The sequence below is a fragment of the Oculina patagonica genome, chromosome 2 (assembly GCF_052425735.1).
Source record: "Oculina patagonica isolate OP01 chromosome 2, crgOcupat, whole genome shotgun sequence".
Taxonomy (NCBI): Eukaryota; Metazoa; Cnidaria; class Anthozoa; order Scleractinia; family Oculinidae; genus Oculina; species Oculina patagonica.
The window spans coordinates 43,720,258-43,737,088 of record NC_135759.1 but is presented as its reverse complement, the minus strand read 5'-3'; the positions used below and the strand labels follow the sequence as shown (position 1 = coordinate 43,737,088).

The 16,831-nt window shown below is 37.9% G+C and overlaps 1 protein-coding gene across 1 annotated transcript; it reads right to left on the bottom strand.

Annotated features, from left to right (window-relative positions):
• Positions 1-376: 376 nt before the first annotated feature.
• Positions 377-15,705, bottom strand: LOC144644754 (gamma-aminobutyric acid type B receptor subunit 2-like). Its single transcript, XM_078504275.1, has 19 exons — positions 15,565-15,705; positions 14,391-14,566; positions 13,956-14,093; positions 12,187-12,363; positions 11,519-11,620; positions 10,462-10,527; positions 9,950-10,159; positions 9,411-9,540; positions 8,910-9,007; positions 8,164-8,227; positions 7,542-7,625; positions 7,304-7,454; positions 5,590-5,722; positions 4,899-5,006; positions 4,343-4,465; positions 3,770-3,950; positions 2,907-3,058; positions 2,212-2,361; positions 377-1,356 (listed from the first exon to the last, which is right to left on the bottom strand). The coding sequence occupies exons 1-19, from the start codon at positions 15,632-15,634 to the stop codon at positions 1,129-1,131; spliced, it is 2,541 nt and encodes an 846-aa protein (XP_078360401.1). The 5' UTR covers positions 15,635-15,705; the 3' UTR covers positions 377-1,128.
• Between the last annotated feature and the right edge of the window lie 1,126 nt (positions 15,706-16,831).

The following is a 16,831-nucleotide window of genomic DNA, read 5'->3' as shown; positions in this document are numbered from 1 at the left end:
GCGGTGTTATCATCCGATCAAGATTCTAATCAATACTCAAGATATTTATCAGTAATGATATATGAGACCGCAAAATCTAACCAGGGGAAAGCTGATGTAATGTCTAAATATGTAGTTGCCTTCAATACTTTAATACTTCAACAAAGAAATTGTCTTTAAATGCACAACACTTCACTTAAGAACACTTTCTTTCCATGTAAAAGTTAAGCTCTTACCCTTATTAAAGACAATGTTGGCTAGTAAATAGTATAGAAATACAAAACTGATTTTAATGGACTCGAAACCTCTTTGCCTTATTTATTAGAATAGCACCCGAGAACAAGTTTCGTACTGGAAATAAATACGCGTTAGGCCTTACCAACCCGGTATTGAGTTAATTTTGCCTATATCTTTAATATTTTTTCTTGAAGAAATTTTGATTCTGGTTTATTTAATGTTAGTCCGATCTCCTCATCATTTCCCACTGAGTAATCCTGTAAAAATCAGTAACGTAAACTGCCCTGTGTGGGGCCGAACGAGATAACTTGAGCCAGTCAGAGAAAAACAGTTTTGCCCTGCACACTTTGCCTTTAAATCATTAAAAAGGACGCGTTTCAACTTTAAAGCCTGGTGCTCACTACCGACACAAGCATAAGCTCAAGGCACATAAGATTCATTTTGCAAGCAAAAAATGAAAAACCGCACATGCGTGCACACACTACCATGAAAACGTTTTGATCAACGTTCGTTCGTGCTTGTATGGACTCTTGTACGTACTTATGCTTGACTTGCGTCTGTAGTAATTAGCTTGCTTCACCAAGACATTTTCATAACTTTGTGTTTAGTTTTTGTAAAAACGAATCGAGGACACTTGAAGTAATAAAAACAATGTTAATTAAAACTACTTATTTATAAACATCAAAAATAAAAACAAATTAGAATTTTTAAGTTAAACTGAGTTAGAACTACAAATTTATACATTTAAACAGCTAAATTTACAAGTGGAACTAAGTTGAGTTACAGGTTTTAAAACTGACTAAAATGTTTCGTACGATGGCACAAAATCATTATGTGACTCTTTGAGATAATTCGCGCATAAAATACGGTCCGACAGATGTCCAGTTATGCAATTAAGCTACTCGAGACCGTTTAAATTCTGTCACCACGATCAGAAGAACCTGTTGTGTCTTTCCCAAGGCCCTTGTTACCAGAAATGTCCTCGTCGGACACAAAGTTTTCATTTGCATATGACGGCTCGGCATTTCTGAATTTCACCAAGGACTGCCGTTTCTTGAACTTTTTGTCGCTTGCAGCCTCGCTTAAGTCTGGTGGTAAGGTCTCCAGGAGTCTTTTAAGTTCCATTAAGTGTTGTTCACGCTACAAAGTAAACAACAACAAAAAAAAAAACATTTATTTGGTTCGACTAAACCTCCTGTGCGATCATCGTTTATCATATACTAATCTAAAACCAGAGGACAAGAAAGTTCCTCTCATTTTTCCAATCCATAGTCAAGAAAGTTTAAGCAAGTTTATTGATTTGCCAAATATCTAACAATGTGCTTAAAACTGTTACATCGTGTAGTAGAAGGAGATCTCTGCAAGCCTATCTAAGGAGTTCCACCCCCAGCACTTACAATTAACAATTAACTCAACATTAAATAATATGTGGTGGCCTAATTGAAGATAATGTAAAACGACGACTAAAAAGCAATATAATTATAAATGATATTTTTTACACTGAAAAGAAACAACAACACATTTGAATCGACAAGATTCGGAAGTGAAATGTTGTGTTACACACAACTTGATCTGACTCGCCCCCAGTCGTCTTTTAAGTCCGTCTTGAGTCTAGGAGGACTGAAACTGAACACGGAAGGAATCATGGGAAGGAAGAAGAGAAGCGAGAAAGACTCTCGCCTTTCCTTCTTCCCATCATCCTTCGCGTCTTGCAATTTTCGTATAATAGACGACTGGGGACGAGTCAGCAACTTGACATAGAACAATTTTGTTATGACTGTTGCAAAACTTAACTGAAACACTAATACTAATCCAATGAGAACTTAAATTGAGCAAAGATAAATACATAACTAGCTGGTGGTAAGCGCGGAAACAATGAGGTAACCTGCTTTGGTCTGAAAGCCATTGAACGAAAATAGCACAGTTTTTATTTTCTAGATCATTCAGTTTACCCCGCCAGTAAGGATAGTGCTTGAAGCTGTGACAAAATGTTACCTCAGCTAATAGTTTCTTAAGCTGTGAGTTTTCCATGGTCATACTGACAGCATTTTTATCCATGCTAGACAAGGACTCTGGATTGTTAGCATTGCTTCGACGTGTTGTGCTGGCCTCGTTTCCACCGTCCGGAGACCAAAGTTTTGTCACCTTTAAAAATACAGTTGAAATGATTATTATATAGATTAGTCTACGAAACGCTATGAACATTGTACATTGTATGTCAGGGAGCTAGAACAATGAAACGGCCTTCAGCACCACCGGGTAGCGATTTGAAAATTTGCAAAGATATAAAAAAAAAAATACTTTGGCGTTTTCTTTATCCCATGTAAAACCGACCTGTCAATATTCAGCGGAAAGTAAAACTCCTTTCATTTTCTCCACAGCAGTCAAACATAATGTTCTAAATACAAAAATCGTATTTGTTCGGCTTCCACTGTTTTGATGCTTGCGTATGGAAATGGCTGGAAGGTGATTCCGCGCAGTATACAGCCTATCACTGAGCAGGAGATAATTTTTTATAATTTTCCCACCAACTGCTTCGTAAACATTGCAAGAGAAGTTGATAAAGAGTTAATGATGGTAATATTTTGTTCTTTATTCGACAAATTAAATCACTTTTGGATAGGGATTATCAAGCCGGGTCTAAGTACTAACCTAAATGTCTTTATGAAAAACAGTGCTTGTTAACAAACCTTTGGCACGAATACAAAGCAGAGAGTCAAAGTGGTACAGAAGATTATAAACACAGCAGTTATGGCGAATGTGGCGTCTTGGTGGCTTCGAATAACAGAGGTGATAGCCACGCCAAGGATGGAGAGTATCACAACATTATAGACAGACATGCCTAAACCAAAGTAATGCAAAAGGAAACACCGTAAGCATGCATTTCCTAGAAATAAGCTATTTGAAATTATAACCACAACTGAGTTGGTCATTGCAAATTTGCATATCGTGTGCTGAAACTTTAGGTATTGCCTTTCTCTATGATTCCACATCTATGCCGGCGTAATATCTATTTTTGCGTTTCTTTAGACGAGGAACAGCTCAGTAGAAGAAACAAATTTCATTGAACACAACAACACAAAATTACTAAGGAACGACTTTACAAGCACATAATTAGAACCAGACCCCCATCCTTCTTTTGTTCGATACACAAACGAGTCTGTACTTTATCAGAACGTTGAGATTATTGCAAAATAAAACTTTCTTAAGGTAACACCATTGCAGATACTCAAAAGAGGATCCTAAAGGGACCAAATCCCATTCCCCAGCCTATTGTTTTCCTAAATTTCAAAAACCCTGTTTTAGTTCTATTGTTTTAGTTCTAATTATATTCTATACCCAAAAGAGGGCCATAAAGGGACCAAATCCCATTTCCTAGCCTATTGTTTTCCTAAATTTCAAAATCCCAGTTAAAGTTTTTCTGCCTGTGATTCCCATTACCAGTGACCAAATCCCAGTGCCAATGACCGAGCTCTTATGAAAATTTGCCCAAATCCCAGTTCTCATTTTACCCTTCCGGCTCCTATCAAAATAACGAAATAGACATACTGACCTATGTAGCGTGAGTCGTTCAGTGCCGGTATTGTTACCCCGCGTGTTTCCCACGCAAGGAACACACCAAACACCAGAAGAAGACCTTTAAATGCATACACAGCTCCCAGCCAATAGGTAAGGTTATCGGATTCGCAGTGCTCTAGCACTGGTATGATTTCTTTGTCGTCTTCTAATCGCATCTACAGAATTTGTATAAAAATTGCCTATTAAAATTATCCTTGTGTTTCTTATGTAGTTTTTCTAATTAGCTGGAAGAGACTGAATGCCCTTTCTTTTGCGCGCTGGACATAAGAAGTATAGCGGACGAACTATTTTGTAAAAACTGAGTGGAACATTTCGGTGCCATTCTTTTAGCATTAACAGAGGGCCACTAATTCAGTAAATCTTCCCTTGAGACATAACCATCCACAATTTTTTTAAATGTCTATATTAATGGCAGAACCCTTAGTTGACTATCGCTTTAAATTGTTACGCAAATAGGCGGCAAAATATTTTTCATTATATAATGATAACTGTTGATGACAATTCAAATATCAATTTTGTTACTAAGCTTTCATTGCTGGTCGCGTACCTTCTCGTCAAACTTTTCATAACCGGTGTGCATTGGCTCAATTCCAGTCCACAAGGAGAGGAGAAGAATGTCCAACAACACAAAGGCCCCAACCATCAGGAACAAATGCTCGTCACGGATGACCTAAAGAGTTAAAACAAGAGAGTTAAAAATAGTCCTTAGGGGTAGAAAATCACAAAAAAAGTTTCATGGGTTATGCCGCTCTTATCGGTTTCATTATAATACCAATCCCACGAAATAGCGGCCCGTCAAGCCGTCGTTTATCTCTGAGTTTCGCGGAACAGAGCGATTAAGCTTGTCTTTTCTTTTCCTAGATTGTATTATTATTCGTTGTTCAGGTACAGTAATTAGCCAAGACCCATTTTTACAATTGGGTAAAAAAAAAAAAACGATAGCGCTAAGTGGTAGTAAAAGCATTGGTCAAGCCGGGCAGACCGTAGAGTTTTGCCGATCTCTAGTCAACCCCACCTCCCGTAAAATTTACATTTGTCAGCTAAGAAAAAAAGTTACATTAACAAAGCCTTTGATATGTTCCACTTTCGACGTCAAGACTCACCTTCTTTTTGGGAGTTATGCTTTTAAATATTGCGTGCACTCGCCACGTCTTAGCGAACATTGCGCCAAAAGCCAGAGTAAAACCAATAGACATGATCCAGGCACGAGCCTAGAAAAAAGGGAATGAAACATAATAATCAGATACCGGTGTGGCGAAAATGGAGCCTGCCGATATGGTTGCTTGGGTGTTTTCTAAATTAAAACAATGAAAACAAAACGACAGTTTTTCGTATTTTTGATATAACAGTGAAAATAAAATTATGACAATTCACGGACTACAGTCATTTAGAAACATTGAATCAGGCAAAACGTAGCGAAAAAACATGTGCTGCAATTGTAGTCGATTGTTCCGTCTTATACATCGGTGAGACCCGGGGGGGAGGCGCCTCCCAGAACACTTTATTGAGCACCTGCGAGACATCCGCAACCATTCTCCTGGCTTTACGGTGGCTAAACATTGCAACTCTAAGTGATGTTGAATTCCTCCGTAGGCGTTATGTCTACTGCTAGTTTGACCACCCCCCCCCCCTCCCCCCTCCCCCACCCATTGGCCTTGGATAAAAGGCGAAAAGACGCTCAGATACTTAGTATTTTGTAGCCGAGAAATGGGTGGATAGTCTTACTCTGTAATAAAGGCGATATGTTTAAAAATGTGGTACATAGATATATACTATACACATAACGTTGCGTACAATGCACACTTTTCCGTATTGCTCAGTAGATACCAGGTCACCATCTAATCCAAACAAAATAACCGAGAAATAAGTCATTATGCAGCCCACCACTATCACGTTGTTTAGGCGAGGACTAGACATCTTAATTATCCTGTAGGAATAAAAAAAACAACCTTAGTTCTGCAACTTAAAAACACGCTTAGTTGCTTAGTTAAAGTTTAGTTTCTAATAAGATATCATAAAGCATATCGTAATTTGTCATTTCCGTCCAATCAGTTACTGATTATCTATAATGCCAAAAACCGATCAAAGATACAGTGACAAAGTAAGATGTATTTCGTAACAAAACGTCTTCAACTATTTGCAGCGTGTTTGTTTTTAATGAAATCTTTATTTACTTAGTGTAAGTGATTAGTCGTTGATTTGTCGTATTTTATTCCAAATGACAGCTTTAAGATACAGTGGGCAGTGTTAGTTTTGAAACGCCCCCAGTTCTTTCTTATTATTTTTAAAGGTATTTTCTAGTAATAATTATAGCTGTAATTTCCGTTAGTAGAACGTGCTCAAAACTGCATGACGCTTTAGTTAGGAATTTGCGAATTCATGCTTACTCACGGCTAAATTCGCTGTTTAGGAAATGACTTTATCTAGTATACTCGTTTGTGCAACGCCCTAGGCATAATCACGTAGCTGTACCTTATAAAAAGCGACTCGCAATAGCTTTAGTTGCTAGTTATCCCGCAACCGCTACGATCAGAGGATCAGCTACAGGCTACCTTTCTTGAAGACTTTGGTTTTCAGCTATCTTTGTGCGAGCCGTCACCAAAGTAAGTTTGTAGTTCTTTATCTTATTTTCTAGCCGTGATTGCCGAGTAATTAGCCTTTTCAACGCTAGGTTTTTATCGTCACGCTATACTTGCAATTGTCTGATTTTTACCAAATTATTGCTCGTGATTTAAATTTGTGTGGTGTTAATAAATTCAGTTCAGTTTTACACCACTTTGTAAGATGTTCTCGGCATGGAATCTTTGCGAATATAGTTGTTAGTTTATGTTATTAGCCTTTGGAGACACTTTTCAAGTATCTATTATCGAATTATCACGCTCGTTTAAATCCATATGTAGCTAAATGCTATGTCTAAGCAATACTTTATTTAATTATCGTATTTCAGTTCGAACCTACTACTACTACTACTACTACTACAATCAACTATTACTACTGCTACGTCTATTGCTACCATCGCTACTACGAACGTTGTTTCGTCGCTACATATGTAATTCTTGAACTTTGAACTGTGATTAAATGTGTTTTTTAATCATGCTATCAAGTGGAGTTCGAATCGTCTATCGTCTCGCACAGCGCTATTCCTGTAATTGTTAAGTTTTCTAAGTAATGCGCAACCTTGGAATCTTGGCACTTACAGGCAGTACACAGTGTCCGTCTGTCTGTCTGTCTGTCTGTCTGTCAGTCTGTCTGTCTGTCTGTCTGTCTGTCTGTCTGTGCAGATTCAGTGGACAGCACAGTGTTAAAAATGATAAATTTTGTTTCTAAAAACGGCTTAAATTAAATGGACATCGCTCGCTTTGACCTGGCGCACAGTACGATCAATTATCTCACGTTTAACATCGCCTTTAGTAAGGCTGCGTGTTTTCTCCGATAATTGTTTTCTTTGCAGTTGCTTTTTTAAATATTCTCTCTTTAAACCCTTGATAAATTTCTAGCAAATAACTACCTTCTTTCACGATACAGAAAGTTGATAAGCAGAAAGAAAATCCCCAGAAGAACTCCAAGAACAGCCATAACTGCCATGAAAGCATAAAGTGCTGTAGACACTGAATTGAGTTCCGTCTCGCGAAGGGTACGATCTCCCGGCGGTCCAACGCCTGCAAAAGAGTAAACATTGTGAGGAAGTTTTGATGGACCATTCAAAACCACGTCATGCAAATACTTAGTCACGCAAGATAACTAACCTTGCCATCTGATTGGCTCTCTCTTGTTCATCACGATTGAATTCGTTGTAACGTCATAGACACCAACTCGTTTACTTTCACCATCTCATAAATAAATTTGGATTCAAATTAATACAAATTATTTACAGAATTATTCAATTATCCCTCATGTTTAGAATTTTTTAAATTGGAATAGATGTCTTCGGGCGTTACATGTGACATATAAAAAATATATAGAAATAGAAATATTGCGCACAAGCCTACTCGTAAGTGATGGTTCCTCTACGACCTCCTACCTCTGGCCTACCCCGGGATTTTTCTCCAATACTTTGAAAAAGTATGTGAACGATAGATAGAACAATTTTTCTCAATGCCAAGTAGGAATTGATTTTTAATCTTAAGAGACTTTGTAGATTTTCGTGTTTCTTTTTTAACTATTTTCAGTGGCATATTATCGTTAAATTAATCGGAATCTTTTAGATTTCTATTATCCAATCAGAAGTACCTCGCCATAGTTGCACCGTCAATTTACTGACATATCAGCGTAAGCTGCTTAGTATCAACCATGCTACTTTTATCGAGATAGCGAAACTGCTTCCCAGTAACCTAACCATTCTAGGACCTGCAATCTTTGCTTCCTTACCTTGTAGCTGTTCAATTTGAATGTAGCCAACTCTTTCTCCATACTTTGTGAAAGATACCTGGCCCTAAAATACAACAGCAATGCATCTACGGTGAATAAATCGTTACCCCCTGGCCAAAAAAGACGCCAAACGCCTTTCCTAAAGGGGGGTGTGGGATGCTTAATAGTAAGGTGGAATATTATGGAGGGGGAGGGATTATTTCAAATTAGCTTAGATACATGCCAAAGAAATGGAACGGACATTTTAATGTTTATCCCTGTTTAAAAAACCATCTCCACAAAATAGTAACAATAAAATGTAGGTGTTGGATGAATAACTTAATAATGCCATTAAGAAAATAAAAACGTAACACAAGAACGATTTTGCGGAATATTTTTGGTCGCAAGGGAAAACCAATCAGATGCATAGTGAAGAAACCAAAAACATTAACGAGTAATTATCACTGTGGTTTGATCTGCCACCGGATAGGTCACAATACCAATAAACGCAACTTTATTTCGGACTTCGGCAGTAGAAGCAAAAATGTATTAAACGCTTGATCGTCTAGAAAAGGAGGGAGGTTTTACTAAAAAGGAGAGGGGTGCTAATTAAAATATATTAAAATTGCAGTTCCATAGGGGTGCTTACAATAGAGAGGAACTAAAAGAAGGAGGTCTAACAGAGTTTTCACGTCATCTATCAGTTCATTACAGTTGCGTAGCCTATCAGGCTGCGAGTTAACCAATAGTCATGACGTCATTAATACCGTAACTCCCAGGAAGCTGGTGTTGTAAAATGCTTCTTCGAATACGTCTGCCATTTCTTCGTCTGCGTAGGTGAAGTTTTCCAAAAACTTTCCCCTCTCTGAAAAATGACAAGGTAGAAACGAAAATTTAGGAGTTAAAAAAAAACCACATAATTAGGTAAAAAGTTGTAACGTTAGCATTTCGACGAATCTGTAAAAGAAAGTATATTTAACGGTACAACCGCCCCGGTGGTACTCGTGACTAGTACTGTCTTGGTGTCTCGACCGCAGATAGCTTAAGCAAAAGACTCAGAAGTAAGCAATACCTTTGTCAAAACTCAGTTGCTAATAAACTAACAATTCTTTCATTTGGTATGAGTTGCTATAAAGATCCTCATGCCCGGCAAATATTTTTAGCATATAAATAACATCCCATCAATTGGCAAGACATCTACGGGTAATCAAGTGTAACGTTACAAATTTGCACCATATATGGCTTCATGTACGCGACACGAAATCTACCTGCAAGCCGCTGCATTGACTTGTTCAGCACCAGAGCTATTGCCCAGGCCGCGTCATACGCGAAAGAGGACTCGTGACGAGCGCTGATTCCAGTTAAAATCTTAAATTCTTTGGCATATTGTTGAGCAGTCTGAGAAGGAATGCAATATAAATAAAATTAAATGAACAACGATTGAATTAAAATTTAAAATATCTAAGCCCTAGCTAAGTTACTTTATACTTGATGTGTGACGTAGTCTGTAAATGACAGCTAAACGTTGCTTAAATCTCTTCAGAAACACGCCCTCTAAGACTAACCCAATCCCTTCCGGCGCTTTAAAATGACGTTGCAAGAATAAAACGGCTTCACATGTACTACAAAATTTTAAAGAAGGAGCACTAGCAGAACTTGCATATTCCACAGGCTCAAGTCTGAAGAGGTTTCAAGCCCTGGGCTCTACAAGACTCACAGAGGACTAGTTCCACTACGTGTACTGCTTTCGTTTGATTTTTTCCTTTCTTACAATTTCATTTAAAAATAACATGAGTATATTCCTCACCCAGCCAGATACCGTCTTTATCTTAGAAGTCACTTCGTCTTCATTCAGCTTCATGTGATCTGTAGCCAGGTATCCCTCCACTGCTTGCCTCATTTCAGCTGGAGAGCAATTGATATTATCTTTCTCCAGGCTTCTTTCCCACCATTTATCTTCGTACCAGCCGATGATAATCCAGACATAGCGTTTACCGTACATGTCCTGCTTGTAAGCCTGATGAGAATTTAGATTTTAGAATTAAAGAAGGGCAAAGAAACTGATAGAGAAAAGAGGGTACAAATGTATGTATCGCTTTTTAGCGTTGGTATTCGTGAGAAACCACGGCATATAGTTTAAACGGATTTTCCAGGCGTTTATTCCGGCAATTACAATGCAATGAATTGCATACCCTAATGACGTGACCTGCGGACACGCTTGTGTAACGCACCTAGAATGACGAAACTCTACTACACTTGCGTTAGGTGCACATGGCAAAACAAAAGGTCGAAAATACAGAAAGGAAATGTCAACAATACCTCGCAGAAAACATGTCTTGCACTTTCCTCGTAAAAGCTACCAATAATAATTCTTGCGTCTTTTCTCTAAAAGGGTTTAAAACATACAGCTATTTCAATTAACGTTGTCAGATCAAAGCCTAAAGCTTACGTAACAAGATCGAATGGTGGTCTGGGTATTACAGTGTGAACCAGAAAACCGTGAACACTTTACTTTATCTTGCATATGTAAATTTCTGCATAAAACCATCGAATGACAGCTCAAACTGCAAGAAACATAACCAAATGGACAGAGATGGAGCCAGCAGGTTATTTTTGTGAATAATATTTTCAACTATTTCTTCTGCTTCCTTCTTCAAAATATAATGGAAGTGTTCACTGTTTTTGCGTTCTTACTGTAACTGGAATTTTGCATTTTGGCCTAGCTAGAGGAAATGATCGATTTTGCATTTTCGCACGTAAGAATTTGTTTGTCCCTTTCAGGGGGCCTTTCTCTGTAGCTTTACTTTCACTGTCGCATGGCTTTTAGTTCTGAAAATTATTCTAAAATTCAGTGTGGCTAAAACAGTCGGGGAATAAGTGCTGGTTTTGGTAAATCTTCGTTGAAGCACTCGAAGAGTTTCCGAATTATTTCATCCAATCAAAAACTAGCACGAGCGCATACGAGTACTCCGAAAGCAATCGGCGCGTACAAATTCGTCATTTTGCTTAGCAACTTCTGGGACGAATGCCGCGGGCTAAGTCACTTTTCGGAGAAGTGACGTACTCCCCCTACCCCACTCGGGAGCCTGTTCGCTGGCTACCATCAACTGGCACTTGTTCCCCCGACTGAATAGTACCTTGTTTTCACATATCGGAAGAGAAAGAAAACGTGCAAATTCTTGTTTGTCGTGTCGTTATATCTCATTAGTATTCAGTGCGTCCATTTACTCTCTTCTACCCATACTACCTTTCGGCCTTGTCTTTAAGCTTTAATCTGACAACGTTAATTGAAATATCCTTAGTTATTTTGTTCAAAAACTAATTGGCCAAATAATCTTACATACTGTACCATTATAAGAAAACGTTTGAGTGTTACCTTGATATTCGCTAGCTGATTGGCTGGATTTCCAGTAAAACTTTCACCTGCTACGATCTCGATTTCCATACCGCGAAGAAGCTTGTGGAGTTTTTTAGTGGCCTATATAGGGAAAAAATCCATTAAAAAAAATCCTTACTTAAAAAAGTTTAATATAGTGATTCAAGTAGATTTGCGTTAATAATACAAGTGCCAGAATTTATTTCAATTTGTGCTATGGATGCAGCATGGCTTCGCATTTGAGAGCTGACAAAATTTCCTCCTGCAGGAACTTACACAAGACCAGCCGAAATGCATATAACTAATATTCATTCCATAAAAAAATCTTCTCATTTGCAGTTTAACCACAGCGATATCTGTTTGTGTTGTTTGAATTTCCCATGTTTTTGGTTTCGTTTTATTTTTCACCTTTTCTAAAGTGGATTGAATCCAGTATCGTACTAATCAAGCTACAATCCTTAGCTGTTGCAGCATCGGGATCGTCTTGTATCATGGCGTGGCCGTCATGTTCGTGTTGAATGGCACTAAACTGGCAAATTCTTCGTCCAAGTTCCTCTCGTAAAAAAAACGATCCTTCTTGGGCCACGGTATTTCGAAAAATCGAAGTGAAGTCAGCAGTTCAGATTAAGCGCACTTTCTACCAGTAAGACAATATTTTGCACATATACCTGTGAGAATATTCCTGATGGTTCATTCTGGTGCAGCGTTGCCACTCTTTTCCATCCGTATTTTTTTAACAGTGCGGCACGTGCTGGATTGAACGCTGAATCAGACGAAATCGTTCGAAAGAAACGAGGATACAATTCCCGGTTTTTTAAAGTTGGAGAGGTTGACGCATAAGACACCTGAACAACAAAACAAAAAGTAGCGTTATTGGTAATTTTAATAATATCTACATAGGCAAGGTGAAAATAATCGTCTGCTGTCAGATGGAACGAATAGCAATTTAACTCTGTAATGTCGATTATTAAAGTAAACTTAAAAGGTCAATACTTGGCTTAAGAAAAAAAAACACAAAAAAATTGCAAAAACCGTGCACGCGTTGGAACACTGACAAATCGAAATAAGTCCAAATGAAATAATAAAGGAAACAATTGTCCAAAGACTACTGAAAGGAGAAGACAGAAGCCAATCTTTGCATTAAAATCGATTTAATATATAGTAGTGGTACCAAATGAACGAAGAGAAAAATAGACGAAGAGAAAAACTTCAGATCCAATGGTCCGAAATTTAATTTTTCTTTTACCTATTGAAAATTAGACTACAAATTAGCCCAAGTTTCTATGAGCAAATAGTCAACGATACGTAGCCGACTATAAATTGACTATAAATTGACTATAAATTACATATTGCTATGTTTTTTAACCCTTTCACTCCTAAACGCGCATTCAAGGCGCTATTTGGAGGTGCAGTCATTGATTTACTTGTGACGTCATCAATAAGCATGTCAGTGGAATTTCGTGATAAGAATCTGACAGAGCTTGGATCGACCTTTCTACAGGACTGCTCATTTTGAATATCGGTTGCATTCTGACAGAGCTAATCAAAGAAAAGCACAATCCATTTTTGGTGCAAAATCGTTGCTTAAACAGGCCAGTACACCTGTAATTGGTCCAAATTTTGGCTTATGCGCATGCACCAAAGTAAAATATTGTACGTTTTTACACAGAATCTTTATCAAAATGTTGCTGAAGTGTAAAAAAGTGCTTCTTTAGCAAAGTTGAGGTAAATTCAAGACCATAGTACCAAAATTTCAGTTTAGCGGTTAAAAAAAGCGTTTTTTGGGGAAAATTTGGGTGTCAAAGGGTTAATTAAAAAGGTGCTGTTTTCGATAAAAATCTGATAAATGGACCAAAAGCAATCTGAAACGAGCATTATTTTGCTTGGAAAGTAACCTTGGGGTTTTTTTGCTTAAGGCCAAAAATCAAAACTAAAGAATTGTGTTCGTGTTCTATCAGCGAATAGAAAATAACAAACTTCAGATTCGTAGATTTCCAATAAAACACGATTAATTGTCTATTCAGTACCATAAATTGTTTTCAATTTTGTTAGGAAATTTACCCTGTAGTTTCCTTAAAACAATAACTGGGCACCAGTGGATGTTTTTTTTTGCTATTTTGCTTTTATTATTTCCGTCACCTGTCTGTTGTTCAAAGCGTCGATGTTGAAATGAGAGATTCGATTTAAATAACTACAAGAAATTAATTAAGTAAGGTAATAATTAAGTAAGAGCTTTGGTTAACGAGATGATGCGTAATAGTAACGAAACTTATAGACGCACTCGAGCAATTGAGGCTTGGAAGTTCCGTAGCTTATGTGTCCGATAAACTCCCCCCTCCCTTTATTCAGAACACCATTGTAAACACACCTATGACGGATTTCTGTAGGGACATTCAGAGATCGAAAAGTGTCAAATTAAATTGCAACCTGGGCCTACCTGTATTAGATTCCAGTATTTTGAAGTATCAGCTATCGGTTGAGACACTGGTGAGAAGGCTGCTCCAAGAAGCATAATTTTTGTTGGCTTGTTGTAGATATGATCATATAAAATGTGCATGCCGACTCCGGGGTCACACTGAAATTGCGAATAAGATGAATGCGAAAGGTAAGATTTGCTGTTCACATAATTAAAAATAATAATAAAATAAAAACAAATTTGGCGCAAATATATGCATGGATATCGGAAAATTAAGACGAGCACCTTCTCGAGAGAAAAGCTCGAGCAAATTTTGAATAGCACTCGGGGATATCTTCGGATACTACCAAGTGTTGGTTGCTTGCCAGTACCCTTGTTTTCCTTTTTCAAGATGTATGTGCCATGTAAGTAGTTACAAAAAAGGGTTAAGTTAAGGTGTTGTTGTTGTATACAGACCTTGGTATCGTTGATTAACATTCCCAGTTCATAGCCCGGCAATATGTCTGTTCGGTTATTCACTTGACTCAAAGCTAACTCGATTATTAGCTTCACAATTTGTCCACCGCCCCAACATGGACCAGTCAGTGGGGAATATGCACCGATAGTTAAATATTTCACGCCGTGAGATGGAACTGTATGGAGAATAGAGGGTATAGTATTAGCAGAGAGTTCGATTGATGCCTGTAGTATTGTAATTTTAATTACAATACTACAGGCATCAACTACCAAGCAAGGAAAAGATTTAAAAATATTTTCCTTGCTTGGTAGTTGACGGAGGAGGCTTGCTGGCAGGACAAGGGCGATTGTTTGAGTAAAGGTGCTGAAGTCTGCTTGCTTGGCAGAAAAGGAGGAATGTAGCGATGAAAACATTAGCGCTTCATGCTACTTTTATATCAGATCTGTTATTACAGCTCAACCCCTCCGATCCCCCCCCCCCCCCCCCAAAAAAAAAAAAAAGAAAGTGGATGTGCTGACATCGTTATCTCCTGTTGCTTAACTATAAGTATATATATCGTATGAACTGATATAGCCGATAAGGGTAAATTCTACTGTATTCGGATCATGGCTCTGTGTTCTTCATTACACTTCACAAACTGGCGCATTCCACACTCAAAGGTTGCTTGAATTCATTTAAAAAACCAGTATGGAAAGGTGCAACAAGTTAAAAGAAAAATAAATCAGATCGTCGACTATTAGCGTGCTCCTCTTTTCCAGTCACTCGATAACAACGGCACTTTGGCTTGATATCTAACCATTAAAAGGAACCACACTTTGAAGGATTAATTACAGCTTATGTCACCATAGTTTACTTTACCAAATGACACTCTACATTGGTAAAACAAACTGATTTTTTGTAATCACTTTGAAAGGTTTATCGCGGCTCACGTGTTACGATTAAGATACCGCAGAATATTGGGTGAGATTAACTGTAACAGAAACAGCTAGGTGACGAAAATTTAACGCAGTAAAGTCATATGACAGCAATTAGTCAGTGCAGAATGTATAATACGTTCAAGCTGAAAAGGGATACCTTATTTGTATGTACATGTACAAGTTCCATGTCTGAGTGAGTTTTAAAATTTGCGTGTGTCTTTTTGTAACACAACATTATATTTTGTTTCTCACTTACCTCCGCAGAAAGCACAGCAAAGCAGCAAGAACTGGCTAGCTTTAGCAAAATGGGCCTCAAATCGTGCCATTGTGGAAGCGATTCAGAGAATACTTGTTTACTTGATTAAGTTCTTCAGCACTTGTTTTAGTTTCATCGGCTATAAACTATTCACATTGGATTTCATCGCCCCAACTGAACCAATTTTCTTTGAAGGTTCTTCACGAGTGAACCACAACTTACAAAGATTGTTCGGCGCAGTGACAGTTGTTCTGACTTTCTACAAGTATTCAAACGCAAGACTGTTGCGTTGTTTCTTAATGTTGTAGCATTCCTTTAGCACCTTGTTGTCACTTGTCACATAAATCTGCTTTATTAGTCTTTTGGCTTACACATCGTGTCATTCAAAACACCGTGTACGTCGTGTAAACTTCTTGAAGCAATTTCCATTTAACATCATCATTTGCGAGCATTTAGTTATATTCCAGCTTGTCGACTTGTGCCAGACTTTCTGAGATGTTCTTTTGTTTCACCAAAATTTGCGATTTCTCTTGATAACAGAATATGTGCGAGTAAGAACTGACCGTGCGAGATACCGTATTTGACTTGAACATCACCTTACTGGACGACATGTATGTATATGTGATAAACAGCGTTTTTATATGTCGCAAACCGCTTAATTCGACTAAGTTTACGTAAAGTTTAAATATTTGAATACTGAGATTAGCCTATGCTAATGGGCTAAAATTTCATGACAACTTGTTGACATTTTTTAAATTTATTCAGCATGGCAAGTTAAAAGACCAGAAAACAAACAAAAACGATTTGGTAACCTTTTAACATGTCTAACAATTAAAACTGGATGTTAACCTCGAAAGTTTAGTAATACACTGGTAATAGGCGTCTGTTCAACCCTAACAACAAACACCGCCAGGAACAGTTTAATCAACCGCGTGAGATGAGCTTTGAGAGCTTTAAGAGCTTTAAGGGCTTCTTATGAGCTTTAAAGAGGAGCATTATTAATGCTGCACTCAATGCCCTAAGAGCGCGGCTATGTTTCGATGCGTGGCAAGTGTTCCCACCCCAGCTACGCTTGTAGACTTCACTTAAAAAAACCGAAAGTTCTAAAATACAAATGAACCCGTTTGCCACACAAAGTGCTGCTTAATCTTTGAGATTCTCGCGCGTATGTTTTTTTTGGAATAAGGACGTCTTTACCAGAATATAGACAAAAGATATGACGTCAGATAAGCGAATCATTTAACCGCCGGCTCAGTTTGCAAGGAAA